This window comes from Cynocephalus volans, chromosome 2 (assembly GCF_027409185.1).
Source record: "Cynocephalus volans isolate mCynVol1 chromosome 2, mCynVol1.pri, whole genome shotgun sequence".
Lineage (NCBI taxonomy): Eukaryota > Metazoa > Chordata > Mammalia > Dermoptera > Cynocephalidae > Cynocephalus > Cynocephalus volans.
In genome coordinates, this window is record NC_084461.1 from 206683125 (window position 1) to 206702756 (window position 19632).

The 19632-nt window shown below is 40.8% G+C and overlaps 1 gene segment (V, D, J or C); it reads left to right on the plus strand.

The window, feature by feature from the left end:
* Positions 1-1287: 1287 nt before the first annotated feature.
* Positions 1288-4535, plus strand: LOC134370781 (immunoglobulin lambda variable 1-40-like). The segment is given in 3 exon segments: positions 1288-1333; positions 1443-1817; positions 4399-4535. Coding segments are annotated over 3 exon segments (558 nt in total).
* The last annotated feature ends 15097 nt before the right edge of the window (positions 4536-19632 follow it).

Consider the following 19632-nt stretch of genomic DNA (forward strand, 5'->3'; position numbering starts at 1 on the left):
GGACAGACCCAGGGACTTAGCACCAGCACCTCTCCCTCTGACATACCCCTTGCGGGACTCCCTACTGCTCTCATCCCAACACGACTACTCCCCAGGTCACCTCTGCTGAGAGTCTCCCCCTCATGGGGTCCTGGTCACAGTGGTGCTATCTCAGTCACCCTCCTCTTCTGTGTTCTGGGGGCTGGGATCAGAGTTAGCCTGGCTCTGAGTGAGCTGTGACTCTATCTCTTAAGGGCACAATGCCAAACATTAAGAGCCCTGGTTGGACTTTCCTGTTTCCCCACCTTGAACTCTCCTTCTCAGTGTCCTCCATGGGGTGCTCTGTCACTACCCAGTCATGAGTTATATTCTCAGTGCCAGGGCCACTTCATTTCTTAAATAATTCACTCTTAGTTTGGCATCTCCTTTCCCAACTCATAGGCTGATGACCCCAATAATTCATCTATAGTCCACTGTCCTATAACAAGCAGAGAAAAAAGACTCAACAAAAGTAATATCTTTTTATTTCTTGAGAATCACTCCAGGATCCAAGAAGAGAAATCACTGAGCTTAAATAGAGGCCACTCATAGATAGGGAAAGGGGATGTCTTTGGGCATCTCAATGGATAACCTACTAAGGTATAAGAGTATAATTTTTAAAATGATAAGCATATTATTTTCATAAAATAGAGAATGAACATGTGTCAAATATTTTATTCTACTGATAGGTCAATAAGACCAGTAAGATGGTAAATCTTTGCCAATGAACATTTTAAAAACACATTATTTATAATCTCACTCCTCAGTATAAAACTTTTGTTTTCCTTAACCCACCATTCGGAGTGCTTGAACCTGACAGATCAGGATGATATGGGACCTGGGCAATGGACAGAAGAGTGGGAAGGCAGGGCTGCCCCAGAGGATGTCTGGTCACCAGGTCACAGGATGGTGTGTCTAGGTCTGGACACCAGGGGGTGTGCGGGAGCCATTCCTGAGGAGTCCGGAGGTGATCAGAGTTGAAACCAGCCTCCTGGCCCTGCCTGGTGCCATCTGCTCAGGGCTCACTGCTGTGACCTCCCCACCCCCTGGGCCCACATGGCCCTATCCATGCCCAAGCCCCAACATCCTCAGACACAGAGGCCTGACTCAGGGCTCAGTGTGGTGTCAAAGAGCTGGGGGGAGGGAGGGTCTCATTTGCATGAACGGACCCTCCCCCTGTCAGAGTATGAAGAGGGGAAGCGAGAGATGTGGGGAAGCTCTGCTTCAGCTGTGGGGCCACAGAGACAGGACTCGGGGACAATCTCCACCATGGCCTGGTCCCCTCTCCTCCTCACCCTCCTTGCTCACTGCACAGGTGACTATCTACTGGGCCAGGGAAAGGACCTTGGGAAGACCATGGGGCCCTGCTGTCTCCTCTTGTCTCTGGACCAGAATCACCATGTCTGTGTCTCTCCCACTTCCAGGGTCCTGGGCCCAGTCTGTGCTGACTCAGCCACCCTCAGCGTCTGGGGCCCTGGGCCAGAGGGTCACCATCTCCTGCACCGGCAGCAGCTCCAACATTGGTACGTATGATGTGCACTGGTACCAGCAGCTTTCAGGAAAGGCCCCCAAACTCCTCATCTATGAAGACAGCAAACGGCCCTCGGGGATCCCTGATCGCTTCTCTGGCTCCAAGTCTGGCAGTTCGGCCTCCCTGACCATCACTGGGCTCCAGCCTGACGACGAGGCTGATTATTACTGTCAGTCCTATGACAGCAGCCTTGGTGTTCACACAGTGCTCCAGGCCAGCGGGGAAGTGAGACAAGAACCTGCCATCTGCCCAGAGATGGGGCTTCCCGGTGCGGCCCCCACCGACGGCCAAGCCAGCTGCTTCCTTTCTTTGTTTCTTTTGCCTAAAACTGGGGTCTGAGGCCCACTTAATATAAGTCTGTCTAGAGGGACTGTTCTCCTCTTGAATTCTGTCCCCTAACCTGTCCTTGGTAGCAACATATGGTCTGATAATCCTAAATCAAGCAGAAATCTCTGCACACCAGGCACAGGCTGCCCTGGAAACAGAGGCCATGAGGGATGCTTTAATCTGCTGGGGTTTTCCTAGCAAGACTGGGGCCTTCACCACTCATGACCTGTAATTTATTTTCTCAAAGTTCTGGAGGCTGGAAGTCCCAGGTCAAGGTGCCTGCAGATTTGTTTTCTCCTGAGGCCTCTCTGTTTAGTCTGCAGACGGCCACCTCCTCTCTCAGTTCTTTCATGGCCTTTTCTCTGTGTGGGCACAGCTTAGTTTTTCTCACCCTTTTTATAGGGACGCCAGTCCTAGTGCATTAGGGCCCCACCCTAATGATGTCAGTACTCTTGATTAGTGTCTTCTAGGTCCTATCTCTACATATAATCACACAGGGATCAGGGGTTTGACATATGAAATTGCAGGGGGCACCATTCAGTCTATGACAAGGGACATAGAGTGTGGCTGTGTCTGACCCAGGAAAGTCATCATCCCACAGGTCATCCATCAACACCATTTACTGAACACCTACTACATGCCAGGATTGAGATGGGATCATTAGGTCAGGAAACGGTATAAACAACATGGGAAGGGTCCAAGCCCCTAGGGAGCTGGTTAAGTCAGGGCAAAGAGTGAGGACCAAAAAGTAAAGATATGAGTAAGAACAAGAATTGTGTGAGGAAAATAAAGAAAGTTGAGGTTAGCAAGGTGTGGGAGGAGCCTTAGAGATGCTGGCAAGGAAGATATAGAGTCTGAAGAAGTTTATGAAATCCAGCTGCTAAATAGTCCTGCATGAGGAACAGAGCATGAGGTGCAGAATAGTCCTGTTCTGCATGTTTCAGAGTAGCCAGTACTGAGGAATGGGGTGTGGTGAAGAGAGAAACTGAGGCTGGGCTCTTAGACACTGTATTGGTGTGAGTGAGCTGCAGCCAACTTAGAGACCATTATCAACTGTACCCTGCTGATGCAGAATTATTTATAACAGACATTTTCAAGAAATAAGATGAGTTCCAGACAAATGATATTACTTGCCAAGAGTTCTAGAAATCCACACCTCTGAATTACTCTCAAAAAATTTGATGAAAATTTGACCTGTGCCTGTTAAAATTTCCAAATATTGTTAGAAGAATAAAACTTAAGGAATGAATTCAGTCCTCTCACGCTCAATGGTGTCCCCATGTTAGAAAACTTTGTCTTTGGAAAAGCACAGTATCCCACTGTTTCCACCAGATCAATTAATACAATGCACAGGGAATAGGATTTTGGCACTGGGTTGTGTTTCAATGTTTGCAGAAGTTTATTTTATGTAACAAAACACTATAACACCTACTTTGCAATATCTTCCATTTTCCCTATGAGAAAAAGGAGCCAACAGCACTGGACAGGCCAAGGAGACTGAGACTTGGCTTCAGACTGGACCAAGGCCTTAGAGCAGGGGTCTGTGGTCCTGCTGGGCAGAGTTAAGGCTGCTAGGTCAACTCATCCCTCTTTCAGTTGTCCCTGTGGGTAATGTGATGATTGTGCTGGGAGTCAGGTGTTAGAAAGTGCTTGTTATGCCACAGGACAGACTCCTGTAGAAGACTAAAAACGTTATTAGAAATCAAAATGTGATGGAATGCACCTAAAGAAGAATAAATGCCATACTTCAGAGATTGGGAGGAAGGAAGGACTCACTGCATTGGTTTACATTAGAAGAAGTTGCTGACACAGCCATGGGCAGCCCCCTCCCAGCAGACGGCAAGAGCGCATAAGACTTCATGAGCCAAGAGTAGGGTGCTGCAGATACCATTGCCATATGGTGGTCCAACACAGCCACAACCACAGCCACTGCCACTGCAAGGGTGGCTAACAGCCACAGTAGCAGCCAATGCCACTGCAGCATCCATCACCACTGTGCAGGTGACCCATCAACCACTTGACTGCGTTAGCAGGGGGAAAGTCATCATCAGAGTCTGGGGAAAGAGGTGAGTGACTACAAACCTGCAACTCAGTGGCCAAACCCACAGGGGGAATTGTGCTGCTACACACAGTAGAACACCTGGGGGTGGGAGGTATGTGCACAACCCACACAACTGCCTTGATCCAGGGAGAGACACATACATGGAACCCACCAAGAGTGTAGAAATCCACAATACCCAAATAGAGTAAGGAAGAAAATTCCCATCCCCCAACTGGGGGAAGCAAGTACCCAAGAGATATTGCTGCCTGTAGGAAAGCGGAAATAAAATCTACCCAGAGTCACCCATTCAACCTGATGAGCTCAAGTGTACCCCAGTGCACCCATCAGGGAAATGGGATGCTAGCTGGTGTGCCAAAAAGCCCACCCAGGGATACACACCTAAGCCAAAGAGTGGCAGGGCATCCAGGTGCTTCTCCCAAGAATTTGAGAGCTTGCCTACATACTCAACCAACCAACACAGTGTCAGTAACCTCACAAAGAATCACCAAGTGCCCCAGTGCCACATCCATGGAGGCAGTAACATGCGACTCCAGCAGTGAAGATGAGCAAAGCGCCTACACAGAGACCACACTACAGCATCGACCTGCAATCGATTGAAAACACCACACTCAATGGTCAATATAAAACACATCTACAGGAGGCAGTCTGTCTCCTCAAAGCCCACTGTAAACTAATAGAAGGAGCAACTGCTCTACCAAATAACCAGACATCAATATGCAAATATTAGAAATAAGAAAAAACACGAAAAATGACACCACCAAAGTAATACAATAATTCTCAAGAACCAGAGTGCATATAGCAGGAAACCCTTGAAAGGAATGAAAAGGAATATTGAGCAACAATCTTAAGGAGACTCAATGAGATACAAAAAGACTCAGACAACAAAACAAAATGAGAAGGAGTAAGTTTACATGAGATTGATAGCATAAAAAGTAATGTAGCAGAACACCCGGGACTGAAGGATTCATTGAACAAAACAAAATAGAGCTTAAGCAGCAAGTTGGAGCATGCCTGGGTATGTAGGCAGGAGCCAAGGGCATGATTCCCCCCCCTGATAGAAGGCCAGAGGATGTGCAGGGAACAAGGCAGGAGCTGTGGGCAGCCTCCCCTGCTCCACTGAAGGTAGGAGCATGCCACAAACACCACTTCTGTGTGGGTGAATCACTACAGCCACTGCTTCAGCCACTGCCACTACAAGAGTGGCTCACCACCACAGTACAAGACACAGCCACCATGCAGGCAGCCTGCTGCCACTTGACTGCATTGACACCAGCAGAGCCATCAGCACAGCCAAGAAAAAAAGAGGAAGTCTTTCTCCTAAACACCCAGAGCAGAAAAATAGAAAAGGCAACTGCTCTACCAGATAATCATACATCGACACAGAGATACTAGAGATATGAGAAAAGAAGACACAGATTTTCTAACATTTTCATTCCAAAAAGATCCTCTCTGAGATACATTATAGTCAAACCAGCTAGGCTGAAATACAAAGAGAGAATCCTAAAAGCAGCTAAAGAAAAATGTCAAGTCACTTATAAGGGAGCCCCCATCAGACTCACAGCAGAGTTCTCCAGAGAAATCCTACAGGCAAGATGAAAATGGGTTGATTTATTTAAAACACTTACAGAGAAAACTGCCAGGCAAAAATACTATGCTCAGAAAGACTATCCTTCAGAAATGAAGGAGAAATCGTGTGTTTCTCAGACCGAGAAAAACTATGGGAGTTCACGACCACAGGACCATACCTACAAGAAATCCTACAGGGAGTCCAGCATCTGGATTCCGAAAAATGATAATCAATATCCTTAACACACAAGAAAGAGCAAAAGTCACTAGTAGAACAAAAGTGCAAACCACAAAGAGAAAGAAACTCCATCTTACCACCTCCAAAATCCAACAAACACTAAATACAAACAATAAATGGGTAAGAAAGGAACAAAAGATATTTAAAGCATCTGAACAAAAATTGATAAAATGCCAGGGTAAGAAAATAATTTTCAGAACAACCCTAAATGTGAAAGGATTAGATTCTCCACTCAAAAGATGCAGACTGACTGTTTAGATTAAAAAGCTAGATGTGACTGTATGCTGTCTTTAAGAGACTCATCTCCACTGTAAAGACACACACAGACTAACACAAAATAGATGGAAAAAGATATACCACAGAAATGGACAGCAAAAGCGGGTAGGAATAGCTATTCTGATTTTGGATAAAATGGACTATAATTTGAAAACCATAAACATAGACCAAGAATGCCATTATATAATGATAAAGTGATTTATCCAGCAAAAGACATAACAAACATAAATATATATGCATCCAATGCCAGAGCACCCCGATATATAGAGCAAATACTATTAGACATAAAGAAAGAGATAGACCCCAATATGATAATACTGAAGGAACTAACACCCCTCTCTCAGCACTGGGCAGATCGTCCATGCAACAAATCTACGGATAAACACAGCATTTACATTACACTTCAGACCAATTGGACCTGGCAGATATTTACAGAGCATTTTATTCAATAACTGTACAATATACATTCTTCTCATCAGCACATGAAACATTCTCCAGTATAGACCATATGTTGGATCTCAAATCACGTCTCAACAAATTTAAAATTATGGAAATCATTTAAAGTATATTTTCTGACCACAATGGATTAAAACGACAAATTAATAACAAGTGACACTCTGGAAATTATCCAAACATGTCGAAATTAAACAATATGCTCCTAAATGACCTATGGGTCTTAAAAGAAATCAAATTGGACATCAAGAAATTTTTCTTGAAACTATCAAAAATAAAAGCACATCATACCAAAATCTCTGGGATATTGCAAAAGCAGTACCAAGAGGGTAGTTTATTAAGATAAATGTGTCTGTTTTTAAGCCAGTACCGTGCTGTTTTGGTTACAATAGATTTGTAATATAACTTGAAGTCAGGTAGTGTTATGCCTCCAACTTTATTTTTCTTTGCTCAGGATTGCCTTGGCTCTTCGGGGTCTTTTGTTATTCCACATGAGTGTTGGGGATGCTTTTTCTGTTTTTGTGAAGAATGTCATTGGTATTTTGACGGGAATTGCCCTGAATCTGTAGATTTCTTTGGGTAGAATGGATATTTTCATGATGTGAATTCTTCCCGTCCAACAGCACGGTACGTCATCCCATCTTTTCATGTCCTCTTTAACTTCTTTCGATTGTGTTCTGTAGTTTCTCATTGTGGAAGATCTTTCACCTCTTCGATTAAATTGATTCCTGGGTATGTTATTTTTTTGATGACTAATGTATATGGGCTTCCTTTCTTGATTTCTTTCCCGCTACTTTGTTACTGGAGTCTAAACATGCTATTGATTAGTGGGTGTTGATTTTGTACCCTGCAACATTATTGAAAGTGTTAATAGCTCTAAGAGTTTTTTGGTAGCGTCTTTAGGTTTTTCCCTGTACAAGATCATGTCATCTGCAAACACGGGCAGTTTGACTTCATCTTTTCCAATCTGGATGCCCTTTATTTCTTTCTCTTGACTGGTTCCAATATTATGGTAAATAGGAGTGGTGAGAGTGGGCATCCTTGTCTTGTTCCTGTTCCTAAGGATGGTATTGGTGATTGGTTTGTTGAAAATGGCTTTTATTGTGTTAAGATATTTTCCTTCTATACGTAATTTGCTGAGAGTCTTTATCATGAAATGATGTAGAATTTTGTCAAATGCTTTTTCTGCATCTATTGAGATAATCACCTGGTTTTGTCCTCAGTTTCACTGATGTGGCATATCACACTTACTGACTTCCATATGTTGAACCAACTTTACATCACTGGGATGAATTCCACTTGATCATGGTGTCTAGTTTTTTTGATGTGTTGTTGTAGCCTGGTTCCTAATATCTTATTGAGGATTTTTGCATCTATGTTCATCAAGGATATTGGTCTGTACTTTTCTTTTTTTGCTGTATATTTGTCTGATTTTAGTAATAGGATGATGCTGGCCTTATAGAATGAGTTTGGGAGAATGGCTTCTGTTTGAACTTTTTGCAGAAGTTTGAAGAGAAGTCGTATTAACTCTTCGTTAAAGGTTTGATAGAATTCAGCTGTAAAGTCCTCCAGTCCAATCAGTTCCATCTGTGCAGTGTTGCTCAAACTGAGAAATGAGGCTTCAGGCAACAAGCAGAAATTTAAAAAACAGAGGAAGATATTATTTCTAATGGTGAAATACTAGAATCATTTTTATTTTGTTCTGGTACTACACATGATGGCTGCTGACGTAGTTATAGGGAAAGATTTTAACCATGGAATTTCTATCAAATCAATAATAGAGTAATAAAATATAAAAAATATTTTTAAAATGAAAATTTATATTTTAGCGTTATTGGTTAGAGTCACCATTATTACCTAGAAGACAACAGAGTGTACGAAACATTTTTTGAATTATTAAGAAAACCATCGAGTTCAAAATAAGTGAAATAAAATATATTGCTTCTTTGTTTTATGCCAAATTTCATTGCCACTTTACTTATATTACTCAAAACTGGAAATCAACCAAATATCCATGAGGAGGTGAGTGGATAAAAAATTCTGGTATATCTGTACAATACTCTGAGCCGTATAAGGAAATGAACAACATATGGAGAATTATAAAGAAGTAAAATAACTATACACATGATGTGGATGAAGGTAAAAATCATAATGCTCTGTGTGGGGGGGGGGAAGAGTGCATGCTTTATAATTACAATTTAGATGAAATTCTAAAAATTTCAATCAATAAAATCCGAAGTCTTACTCTATAACAAAAGACTAAATATTTCCATCATAATATCGTGAAAAAATACCCTTTCCCACCACTTCCATTCCACATTATCCCTAAGGTCCTAGGCATTGTAATAAGGGAAGAAAAAGCAAGAAAAGCATACTAATTGGAATAGAAGAAATAAACCTTTCTTTACCTACAGACAATTTGATTGTTTACATAAATATACTAATGAATATATATTAATGTATATAAATTAATGATTTTAATATATATACACATATCAATTAAAATAAAGTGCTTGGAAATTTAAATTTTATTTTAGTTTTCATTTTAAAGATGACAGGTAAGGGGATCTTAACCCTTGACTTGGTGGTGTCAGCACCACACCCTCCCAAGTGAGCCATGGGCTGCCCTTGGAAATTTACATTTAATGACCAGAATTTAATCTATGATACTACAGAAAACCAAATACCAGAGAATAAATTGAACAAAAATTTGCAAGGTGTACTGACACTAGAGGTGCCAAATGGAAATGGATTGGTTAGCTTTTTCAGAAACGGAGCAATATATTTTCATGGACAGACATGAAATTCAGCCTCTACTTCACATCATATAAAAAAATCAATAAACAGAAGTGAAGTAATATCTTAAAGCATTTAAAACAACAACAGCAACACAAAAGTATATATTTATGGCTCTAAGGTTTTTTCCCCTATTACATACACGTGGGGAACAATGTTGGTTTTCAGTGATTGTGTAAATGCGCGATGGTTAGATCAGGATAGTCAGCTTATTCATCATTGCAATGCGCAATCGTACTTTGTGTCCTTGACCAATACCTCATTAGCCCCCCGCCCTCTAACCCTCTGCTCCCCTTTTCCACCTCGAGTAACCATGTTTCTTTTCTCTCTTTCTAAGAGTTCAATGTGTTACTGTGATTGTTGTTTCTTTCCTTCTGTCTGTCTCTGTTTGTTTGTTTACAGATTAAGCTCCTGGTTATGAGTGAGAACATGTGGTATTTCTCTCTCTGGACTTGGGTTGCTTCACTTAGGATAGTCTTCTCCAGGCTCATCCATGTTGCTGCAGATGGTAGAATTTCATTCTTATTCATGGCTGAGTAGTATTTCATTGAGTATATGGACCACATTTCCTGATCCAGTCATCTGTCAACGGACATTTAGGTTGGCTCCATCACTGGGTATTGTACATAGAGCTGCAATAAACATGGGAGTGCAGGTATCCCTTTGACATGATGATTTCCAGTCCTCTGGATATAACCCCAGTGGTGGGATTGCTGAATCATGTGGTAGTTCTGTCTGTAGTTGTTTGAGGAACCTCCATACTGTTCTCTGTAATGGTTGTACTAATTTACAGTCTCACCAACAGTGCAGAAGGCTTCCTCTTTCTCTGCATCCTCAACAAAATTTGTTATTCTGTCTTTTTTTCTAACAGGCAGTCTCACTGGGGTGAGGTGATATCTCAAAGTGGTTTTGATTTGCCTTTCCCTGATGATTTGTGATGTTGAGCATTTTTTTATATACCTGTTGGCCATTTGTATGTCTTCCTTTCGTCAGTGTCTATTCAGCTCCTTTGCCCATTTTTTGATTGGAGTATTTCTGTATGTCTTCCTTTCGTCAGTGTCTATTCAGCTCCTTTGCCCATTTTTTGATTGGATTATTTCTTTTTAGGCATATAAACGGACATGTGGACCAATGGAACAGAAACAGAGAACCCAGAAATCAATCCACATATTTACAAACAACTGATCTTCGACAAGGGCACCAAGAACGTACACTGGGGAGAAGACTGCTTCTTCAATACAGGGTGCTGGCAAAACTGGATATCCACATATAGAAGAATGAAACTTGATCCGTATCTCTCACCATATACCAAAATCAACTCAAAATGGATTAAAGACTTAAACATAAGACCTGAAATTTTAAACCTCCTAGAAGAAAACTTGGGGGAAACACTCCAGGATTAAGGACTGGGCAAAGACTCTATGAATAACATCTCAAAAGCACAGACCACAAAACAAAAAATAATCAAATGGGATGACATCAAACGAGAAAGCTTCTGCACAGTGAGAGAAACAATAGTGTTAAAAGACAACCCACAAAATCGGAGAAAATATTTGCAAACTGCACATCTGACAAGAGATTAATATCCAAAATATACAAAGAGCTCAAACAACTTTACAGCAAAAAACCCCACAAATTTGTTTTTTCTTATATAATTTAAAAAAATAGTTCACAATTTTTATTACATTTTCTCATTTAAAATTATAAACTTCACATGTAGGAAAATGATTACACTATTTGGCAAGTAATATAAAAGAAAATTTTACCAAATAAAACATTTTCTTACATCAAGATGGTAAGCAAAATTTTCAGCCATCAGTAGATAGGGTACAAAAGCAGGTTTTATAATTATTATTATTATTATCCCTTCTTATTTTATTTTATTTTATCAGTATACAATGTAGTTGATTTTAGTGTCCCTTTACCGAATCCTTCCTCCCCCTCCCTCTCCCTGCTTCCTCCCATCAACATCATATCTGTTCACTTGTCTTAACAAGTTCAAGGAATTGTGATTGTTGTGTCTTCTTCCCTGCCCCCCATTTGTTTGTGTATTTATTTATTTATTTTCAGCTCCCCCAAATAAGTGAGAACATGTGGTATTTCTCTTTCTGTGCCTGACTTATTTCATTTAATAGAACTTTTTCTAAGTTCATCTGTGTTGCTGCAAATGGTACTATTTCATTCTTTTTTAGAGCAGAGTAGTATCCCATTGTGTAGATATACAACATTTTCCATACCCACTCATCTGATGATGGACATTTGGGCTGGTTCCAACTCTTGGTTATTGTAAATAGTGCTGCAACATACATTGGAGTACAGGTATCCCTTCGACATGATGATTTCCATTCCTCGGGGCACATTCCGTGCAGTGGGATACCTGGGTCATATGGTAGATCTATCTGCAATTGTTTGAGGAACCTGCATACCATTTTCCATAGGGGCTGCACCATTTTGCAGCCTCACCAACCGTGTACGAGAGTTCCTTTTTCTCTGCAACCTCGCCAGCATTTATCATTCACAGTCTTTTGGATATTAGTTACCCCTAACATGGGTGAGATGGTATCTCAGTGTGGTTTTGATTGGCATTTCCTGAATTCTGAGTGATGTTGAGCATTTTTTCATGTGTCTGTTGGCCATTCGTATATCTTCCTTTGGGAAATGCCTATTTAGCTCTTTTGCCCATTTTTTAATTGGGTTACTTGTTTTTTTGTTGTAAAGTTGTTTCAGTTCCTTGTATATTTTTTATATTAATCCTTTGTCAGATGTATATTATGGAAATATTTTCTCCCATTCGGTTGGTTGTCTTTTAACTCTGTTAATTGTTTGTTTTGCTGTGCAGAAGCGTTTTAGTTTGATATAATCCTCTTTGTTTATTATTCCTTTGGTTGCCTGTGCTATTGAGGTCATATTCATGAAGTCTGTGCCCACTCGTACTTCCTGGAGTGTTTCGCCTAAGTTTTCTTTAAGGAGTTTTATTGTTTCAGAGTGTACATTTAATTCTTTAATCCATTTTGAGTTGATTTTAGTATATGGTGAGAGGTATGGGTCTAGTTTCATTCTTCTCCATATGGATATCCAGTTATCCCAGCACCATTTGCAGAAGAGGCAGTCTCTTCCCCAGTGTATAGGCTTGGTGCCTTTGTCAAAGACCAAATGGCTGGAGGTGTATGGGTTGACTTCTGGATTCTGTATTCTATTCCATTGATCCGTGTGTCTGTTGTTATGCCAGTACTCTGCTGTTTTGGTTATTATAGCTTTGCAGTATAGTTTCAAGCCATTTAGTGTTATGCCTCCAGCTTTATTGTTTTTGCTCAGAATTGCCTTGGCTATTCATGGTCTTTTGTTATTCCTTATAAATGTTAGGATATTTTTTTCCATTTCTGAGAAAAATGTCATTGGAATTTTGATGGGGATTGGATTGAATTTGTAGGTCACTTTGGGTAGTGTGGACATTTTCACGATGTTAATTCTTCCAATCCAAGAGCATGGGATATCTTTGGATCTTCTTGTGTCCTCTTTAATTTCTCTCAACAGTGGTTTGTAGTTCTCATTATAGAGATTTTTCACATCCTTGGTTTACTCAATTCCTAAGTATTTTACTTTTTTGGTGGCTATTGTAAATGGGCAGGATTTCTTGATTTCTTTTTCCTCATGTTCACTGTTGGAGTATGGAAATGCTACTGATTTTCTTGTGTTGATTTTTGTATCCTGCAACTCTGCTGAAATCATTTATCAACTCTAAGAGTTGTTTTTTGTAGTGGCTTTAGGTTGTTTGATACATAGGTTCATGTCATCTGCAAACAGGGACAGTTTGACTTCATCTTTTCCAATCTGGATGCCCTTTATGTCCTTCTCTCCGGTAAGTGCTCTGGTTAGTACTTCCAATCCTATGTTGAGTAGGAGAGGTGAGAGTGGGCATCTTTGTCTAGTTCCTGTTCAGGATGATATTGGCAGTGGGCTTATCATTATAGCTTTAATTATGTTGAGATACTTTCCGTCTATAACTAACTTGTAGAGAGTTTTTATCATGAATGAATGTTGAATTTTGTCAAATGCTTTTTCAGCATCTTTAAGGATGATCATGTGGTGTTTGTCTTGGATTATATTGATGTGGTGTATCACATTGATTGATTTGCATATGTTGAACCAACCTTGCATTCCTGGGATGAATCCCCATTAATCATGGTGGATAATTTTATTTATGTCCTGCTGAATTATGTTAGCTAGTATTTTGTTGAGGATTTTTGCATCTATATTTGTCAAGGATATTGGCTTGTAGCTTTCTTTTTTTGTTGTATCTTTGTCTGGTTTCAGTATCGGGGTGATGTTTGCTTCACAGAATGAGTGTGGGAGAGTGGCCTCTTTCAATCTTTTGGAATAGTTTGTAGAGAATTGGTATCCATTCCTCTTTGAAAGTTTGGTAGAATTCTGTAGTGAACCCATCTGGTCCTGGGCTTTTCTTTGTTGGGAGACTTCTTTTTTTTTTTTTTTTTAATTTTTTTTTTTTTTAAATTTTATTTTGTCGATATACATTGTAGCTGATTATTGCTCCCCATCACCAAAACCTCCCTCCCTTCTCCCTCCCCCCCTCCCCTTTGTTGGGAGACTTCTGATAACAGCTTCAATCTGTTTTATTTATTGGTCTGTTCAGATTTTCTATATCTTCTTGGCTCAGTTTTGGTAGTTTGTATGTCCAGTAATTTATCCACTTCCTCTAGACTTTCAAATTTGTTGGATATAGTTGGTTATAGTAGTCTCTAATGAAATCTTGTATTTCTGAGGTATCAGTTGTAATATCACCTTTTTATTTCCAGTTTTTGTTATTTGGGTCTTCTCTCTTCATTTTTTAGTTAGCCTTGCTAAAGGTTTGTCAATTTTATTTATCTTTTCAAAAAACCTACTTTTTGGTTCATTAATCTTTTGTATTTTGGGGGGGTTTCTGTTTCATTAAGTTCTGCTCTGATCTTAATTATTTCTGTCTCTCTGGTAACTTTGGGTTTGGATTGTTCTTGTCTTCCTAGTTCTCTAAGGGGGAGTGTCAGGTTTTTTACTTGCCATCTTTCCATTCTTCTGAAATAAGCGTTTCATGTGATAAATTTCTTCCTTAGTAGTGCTTTTGCAGTATCCCACAGGTTTTGGTATGACATATAATAATTTTCATTAGTTTCAATAAATTTTTCAATTTCCTGTTTAATTTCTTCTTTGTCCCATATGTCATTAAGTAGAATGCTGTTTAATTTCCATGTGTTTGTATAGTTTCCAGAGTTTCGTTTGTTCTTGTTTTCTAATTTTAATCCATTGTAATTTGAAAAAAAATATGGAATAATTCCAATTTTCTTGAATTTGTTGAGACTTGATTTGTGACCTAACATGTGATCTATCCTGGAGAATGTTCCATGTGCTGATGAGAAGAATAAATATTCTGAGTTTGTTGGACGCAATGTTCTGTAGATATCTGCCAAGTCCAATTGGTCTAACGTGTTGTTGTTTAGATCTAGTTTTTCTCTGCTGATTCTTTGCCTAGATGCTCTGTCCAATGTGGAGAGTGGTTTGTTCAGTTTCCCTGCTATTATGGCATTAGTGTCTATCTCATTCTTTAGGTCTAATAGTGTTTGCTTTATAAACCTGGCTGCTCTGACATTAGGTACATGTATATTAAAGACGGTTGTATCTTCTTGAAGGACACTTTTATCATTATATAGTGGCCTTCTTTATCTCTTTTTATGGTTTTTGGTTTAAAGTCTATTTTATGACATGTAAGAATAGCTATTCCAGCTTGTTTTTCATTTCTATTTCATGGTATGTCTTTTTCCATCCTTTCACTCTTAGTCTCTATGTGTCATTACAGGCGAGGTGAGTCTCTTGAAGGCATCATATAGTTGGGTTCACCTTTTTAATCAAGTCTGTCCGTCTGTGTCTTTTGAGTTGGGAATTTAGTCCTTTTACATTAAGACTTGGTATTGAATAGTGTTGATTTACTCCTTGCATTTTATTGATTTTTGTTTGGATGTCTTAAGTATCTTTTGTTCCTTTCTTTTTGATTTACTGTTTGTTTTCTGTATTTCTTGGTTTCTTGGGGTGATAGATGAACTGTTTTTCCCTCTTTATTGTTAGCATCTTCATTTTACTAGTGGGTTTGTTTTTTCTTGAGTATTTATGGCAGTGGTGATTTTTTTTCAGGTACCAAACCTAGTGCTCTCTTGAGAATTTCTTGTAAGGCTGGTTGTGTGGTAGTGAAAGCCTGCAGTTTTTGTTTGAGAAATATACTATTTGTCCTTCATTTTGGAGGGAAAGCTTTGCTGGGTAACGTATTCGTGGCTGGAAATCTTTGTCTTTTCGTATTTCGCATATATCATCCCATTCTTTTCTGGCTTTTAGTGTTTGTGATGAAAAGTCTGATGTTCATGTTATTGGGGCTCCATTATAGGTGACTTGAAGCTTCTCTCTTGCAGCTTTTAAGATTCTCTCTTTGTCTTTGAGTTCTGTCCATCTGAATATAACATGTGTTGGAGAGGACCTTTTAGGGTTGAATATGTGTGTGGATCTTTGAGCCTCCCGAATGAAGATCTGTGTCTTTCCGTATACCTGAGAAGTTTTCTGCCATTATTTCATTGAATATATTTTCAATGCCATTTCCTTTTTCCTCCCTGTCTGGAATACACATGATTCAGATATTTGAGCACTTAAGGTTGTCTCTTATCTCTCTTAGAAATACTTGAATGTTTTTCATTCTTTTTTTGTCTGCCTGTGTTATTTCAAACAGCCCATCTTCAAGGTCAGAAATTCTCACTTTTGCTTGTTCTAGCCTGCTGGTTAAGCTCTCTGTTGTGCTTTTTATTTCACTGAATGAATTCTTCAGCTCTGCTAGCTCTGCTACATTCTTTTTCAGGGCTTTGATTTCTTTGTACATTTCTTCTTTCAGGTGCTGTATACATTTTCTTAATTCACTGTGTCGTCTAAGTGATCCCTCTCCTGGCCTGTGCTGACTCAGCCACCCTCCTTCTCTGCATCTTTGGGAACATCTGCCAGACTCAACCTCACCCTACGCAGCGGCCTCAGTGTTGATACATACTACATATACCAGTACCAGGAGAAGCCAGAGAGTCCTCCGCAGTTTCTCCTGTACTGCTCCTCAAGTACAAAGTTGGGGTCTAGGGTCCCTAGTCACTTCTCTGAGTCCAAAAATGCTTTGGCCAATTCAGAAGTTCTGCACATCTCTGGGCTACAGCTTGAGGATGGGACTGCTTATTACTGTCAAATATGTTACGGCAGCAGTTACATTTACACAGTGTTCCAGACCTATGGGCATGTGAGTCTAGAACCTTACCTAAGTTCTCCCTGCCTGTGCAGTCACCGCTGCACTGCCTAGGATCAAGTCTACCTCAGAAATTACTTCTGTTGTCATTCATTCAGTTGGCACCTAATTTTTCTAGCCCCTATGGATATAAAAATCTCTCTCTCTCTCTCTCTTCTTAGGTAGAATGCTCATTTGATCCATTGCTAATACCTTCTGACCAAGATCCTGTCTGCAGTGGCCCATATCTACTCTCAGGGCTCAGTACTTTACAGGGAGATGGTGGACGAGGAAGAAGGTGGTTGACCCCACCCATGTCCAGCCCAGGGTCGAGGCCTTACTCAGAGGTGTGTGTGATCTGAAAGCTTCTGGTCAGTCACTAGGTTCAGCAGCCCAAGCCCAGCTCCCCTGACCAGCTCCAGTGGTGACGTCACCTTCCCCTCCAACTGCTCATTCTAGCCTGCCTGTGGGAACTATTCTTTCTTTCCCAAGGCTTGAAGGAAACAGATCTCTGTGCCTCCAGGGAGGATGAGCAAACAGTCTTCTCCACAGTGTCCTGTGACTGTGTTTGTGACCTCTCAATGTGCACAGGGATACCCAGCCTCATGCTCCCTCCTCCACAGTGTCAGGTCCTGTAACAACCTCCTCTCTTCTGCACCCCAAGGTGATCTGATGCTCATACTCAAATGAAGATTTATCTCACAATGGTAATGAAGAAAGAAACATAGGGTAAAAATTTAGAAACTTTACAGCCTTCCTAGTAAGGAGTAAAACAAAGTGGAGAAAGTGCCAAGGTTGCTGGTGCTGTGGAGTGACCATGAAAGCCTGTTGCTGAGGAGAGTAGCCCTGATCCAGGTGCTGTGCATCAGGTAATGGGGAAAGGACCCAGAAGGCATTTCAGTGATTTTCCAGGTTCCTCTCTCATCACAGGCCCAGAGGCCTAACAATATAGAATGGTGTGAGGGAACAGAGCAGGGGCACACTTCACGACCTCGGGATGCTGCTCCTGGTACCCAGCTATTTTGGCTGCTCCTGCCATGGCTAAACTAATCCTAGGTATTGCTAGACGCAGTTCTTTGGAAGATACAAGGTGTAATTCTTGGCAACATCCACGTGCTAAGTCTGCAGTCTCGCAGGATGAAAGAGCTATGGAGGCTTAGCAGCCTCGACCCAGATGTCAAAAGTTGGAGAAAAAGCCTGGGGTGCCAGGGAGAGAGTTGATGCAGGGGCAGAATCACCACAGGAATTCTCTACCAGGGATGATATATATATACACACACATTTATATGGAATATATATAAAATAATTTTGGAATGTGTGTGTGTGTTTTGTGTCTCTGTGTGTTTATGCGTGTGTGTGTGTGTGTGTGTGTGTGTGCCTGTGTGTGTGTGTATCCTCCAGTCACCTGGACTCCTTAGTCTACTTTATGGGCCACTATGCCCTCTAAAGAGGCAGTGGTTTGGGTCCACGTGTGAGTTCGATGCTCTTGCCTCTAGCCTTAGCCGTCTTTCCCACGAGTCAAGAGAGCTATCCTGCTTAAATTACTCCTCTTTTTTGTGAAATCTTTCCCACCACTTTGAGATTCCACTTATACTATTTACCCTATTCTAACTCATTTTCATCTATTAAAAAAATGACAGTAATTTCTGATTGTTAGGGACTGCTTTGCGTTCCCCCAAAACTCACATCTGGATGTCCTATCCTCCGATGTGACTGTATTTAGAAACAGTGTCTTGGAAGAAGTAGTAAAAATTAAATGAGTCATAAGGGAGGAGCTTAGTCCAACAGGATTGTTGTATTTATGAGAAGAGATCAGAACTAGACAACACAGAATGAGGGAAGAGCACACAAGGACACGGTGAGGAGGTGGTCATGTGCAAGCCACAGAGCAGGGCTTTGGGAGGAACCAAATCTGATGACAACTTGACCTTGCACTTTCAGCCTCAAGAACTGTGACAAAATAAATTTCTGTTGTTAAAGTCACCGAATGGATTGTGTTTTGTTATGGCAGCCTTCCCAAGCCACTACACAGGCTGATCATTCTGATGTATTGCTGTTGTTATTACTTCAAAAATAACCTCAGACAGTGAGTCTTCTTTTGTAGAAATGGAGAGTACCCGCAGTAATGGTGATATTTTTTCCTGTAGCAAAAGCACATGGCTTCCCCGCTCTCTGTGCCAAGACATATTCACACATCATCGTCTCCTGCCACAGCTGCTCTTCCTAACTGTCTTCCAAATCATGTCCATGGCATAGCCATGTCCTTACAATCCAGAGTCATACTGGAGTATCTGTCACTGATGTTTGGAGAGAGCAGGAACAGGCCCTGGTAGTCAAGGCCTGAGCCCTACAGGCTGAGTGAACATTTCCTCCAGCCACCTAGGGCCAGTGTGGCCGCGGTGTCAAGATCCTGAGGGATGCTGGGAAATGGCCCCACAGGCCTTGTGTGGGACCTGCGCCTGCTCTGAAATCTTAGATCACCCTGAGAGGCTTCTCGTTCCTTCTTCTTTATCTCAGATAGATATAGATCTTTGTAATACGTATGAAAATCTAACAGATCCATCTTCCATTCAAAGGAATACTATTGAGCCATAAAAATGTGAGGAGAACTGACACCAACAAGAGTGGACTGTGAAAAATCATGTTCAGTGAAAGGAACCAAACAATAATAGCCAGCCATTGCATGACTGTATCTATCATAAATATCCAGAATAGGTAAATTCATAAAGGCAGAAAGGATAGAGATTATGCTCAAAGTCTGCCGTGTTGATGGTGAGAGGGATGACATTGAGAATGGGAAACACAGGAAACTATTTCAAACATAAAGAAACAGGAGGTGCCTCCTGAATAGGGACACAGTTTGCTGACTTCTCAGTGATATGAAGACGTCTACTAGGTGCAGCTGAGATCGGTAAACATTGCCCTTTCTTATTGGTAAAACACAATGGAAATAAGAATGATGGGCTCGCTCATGTACTGAAGTCACTTGTTATAATCATATTGTTTCTGTTTCGGGCTCTGATAACAGCCCCTTTCCCCACCCCAGCTTTCCCATCATCCCCCTGAGCATC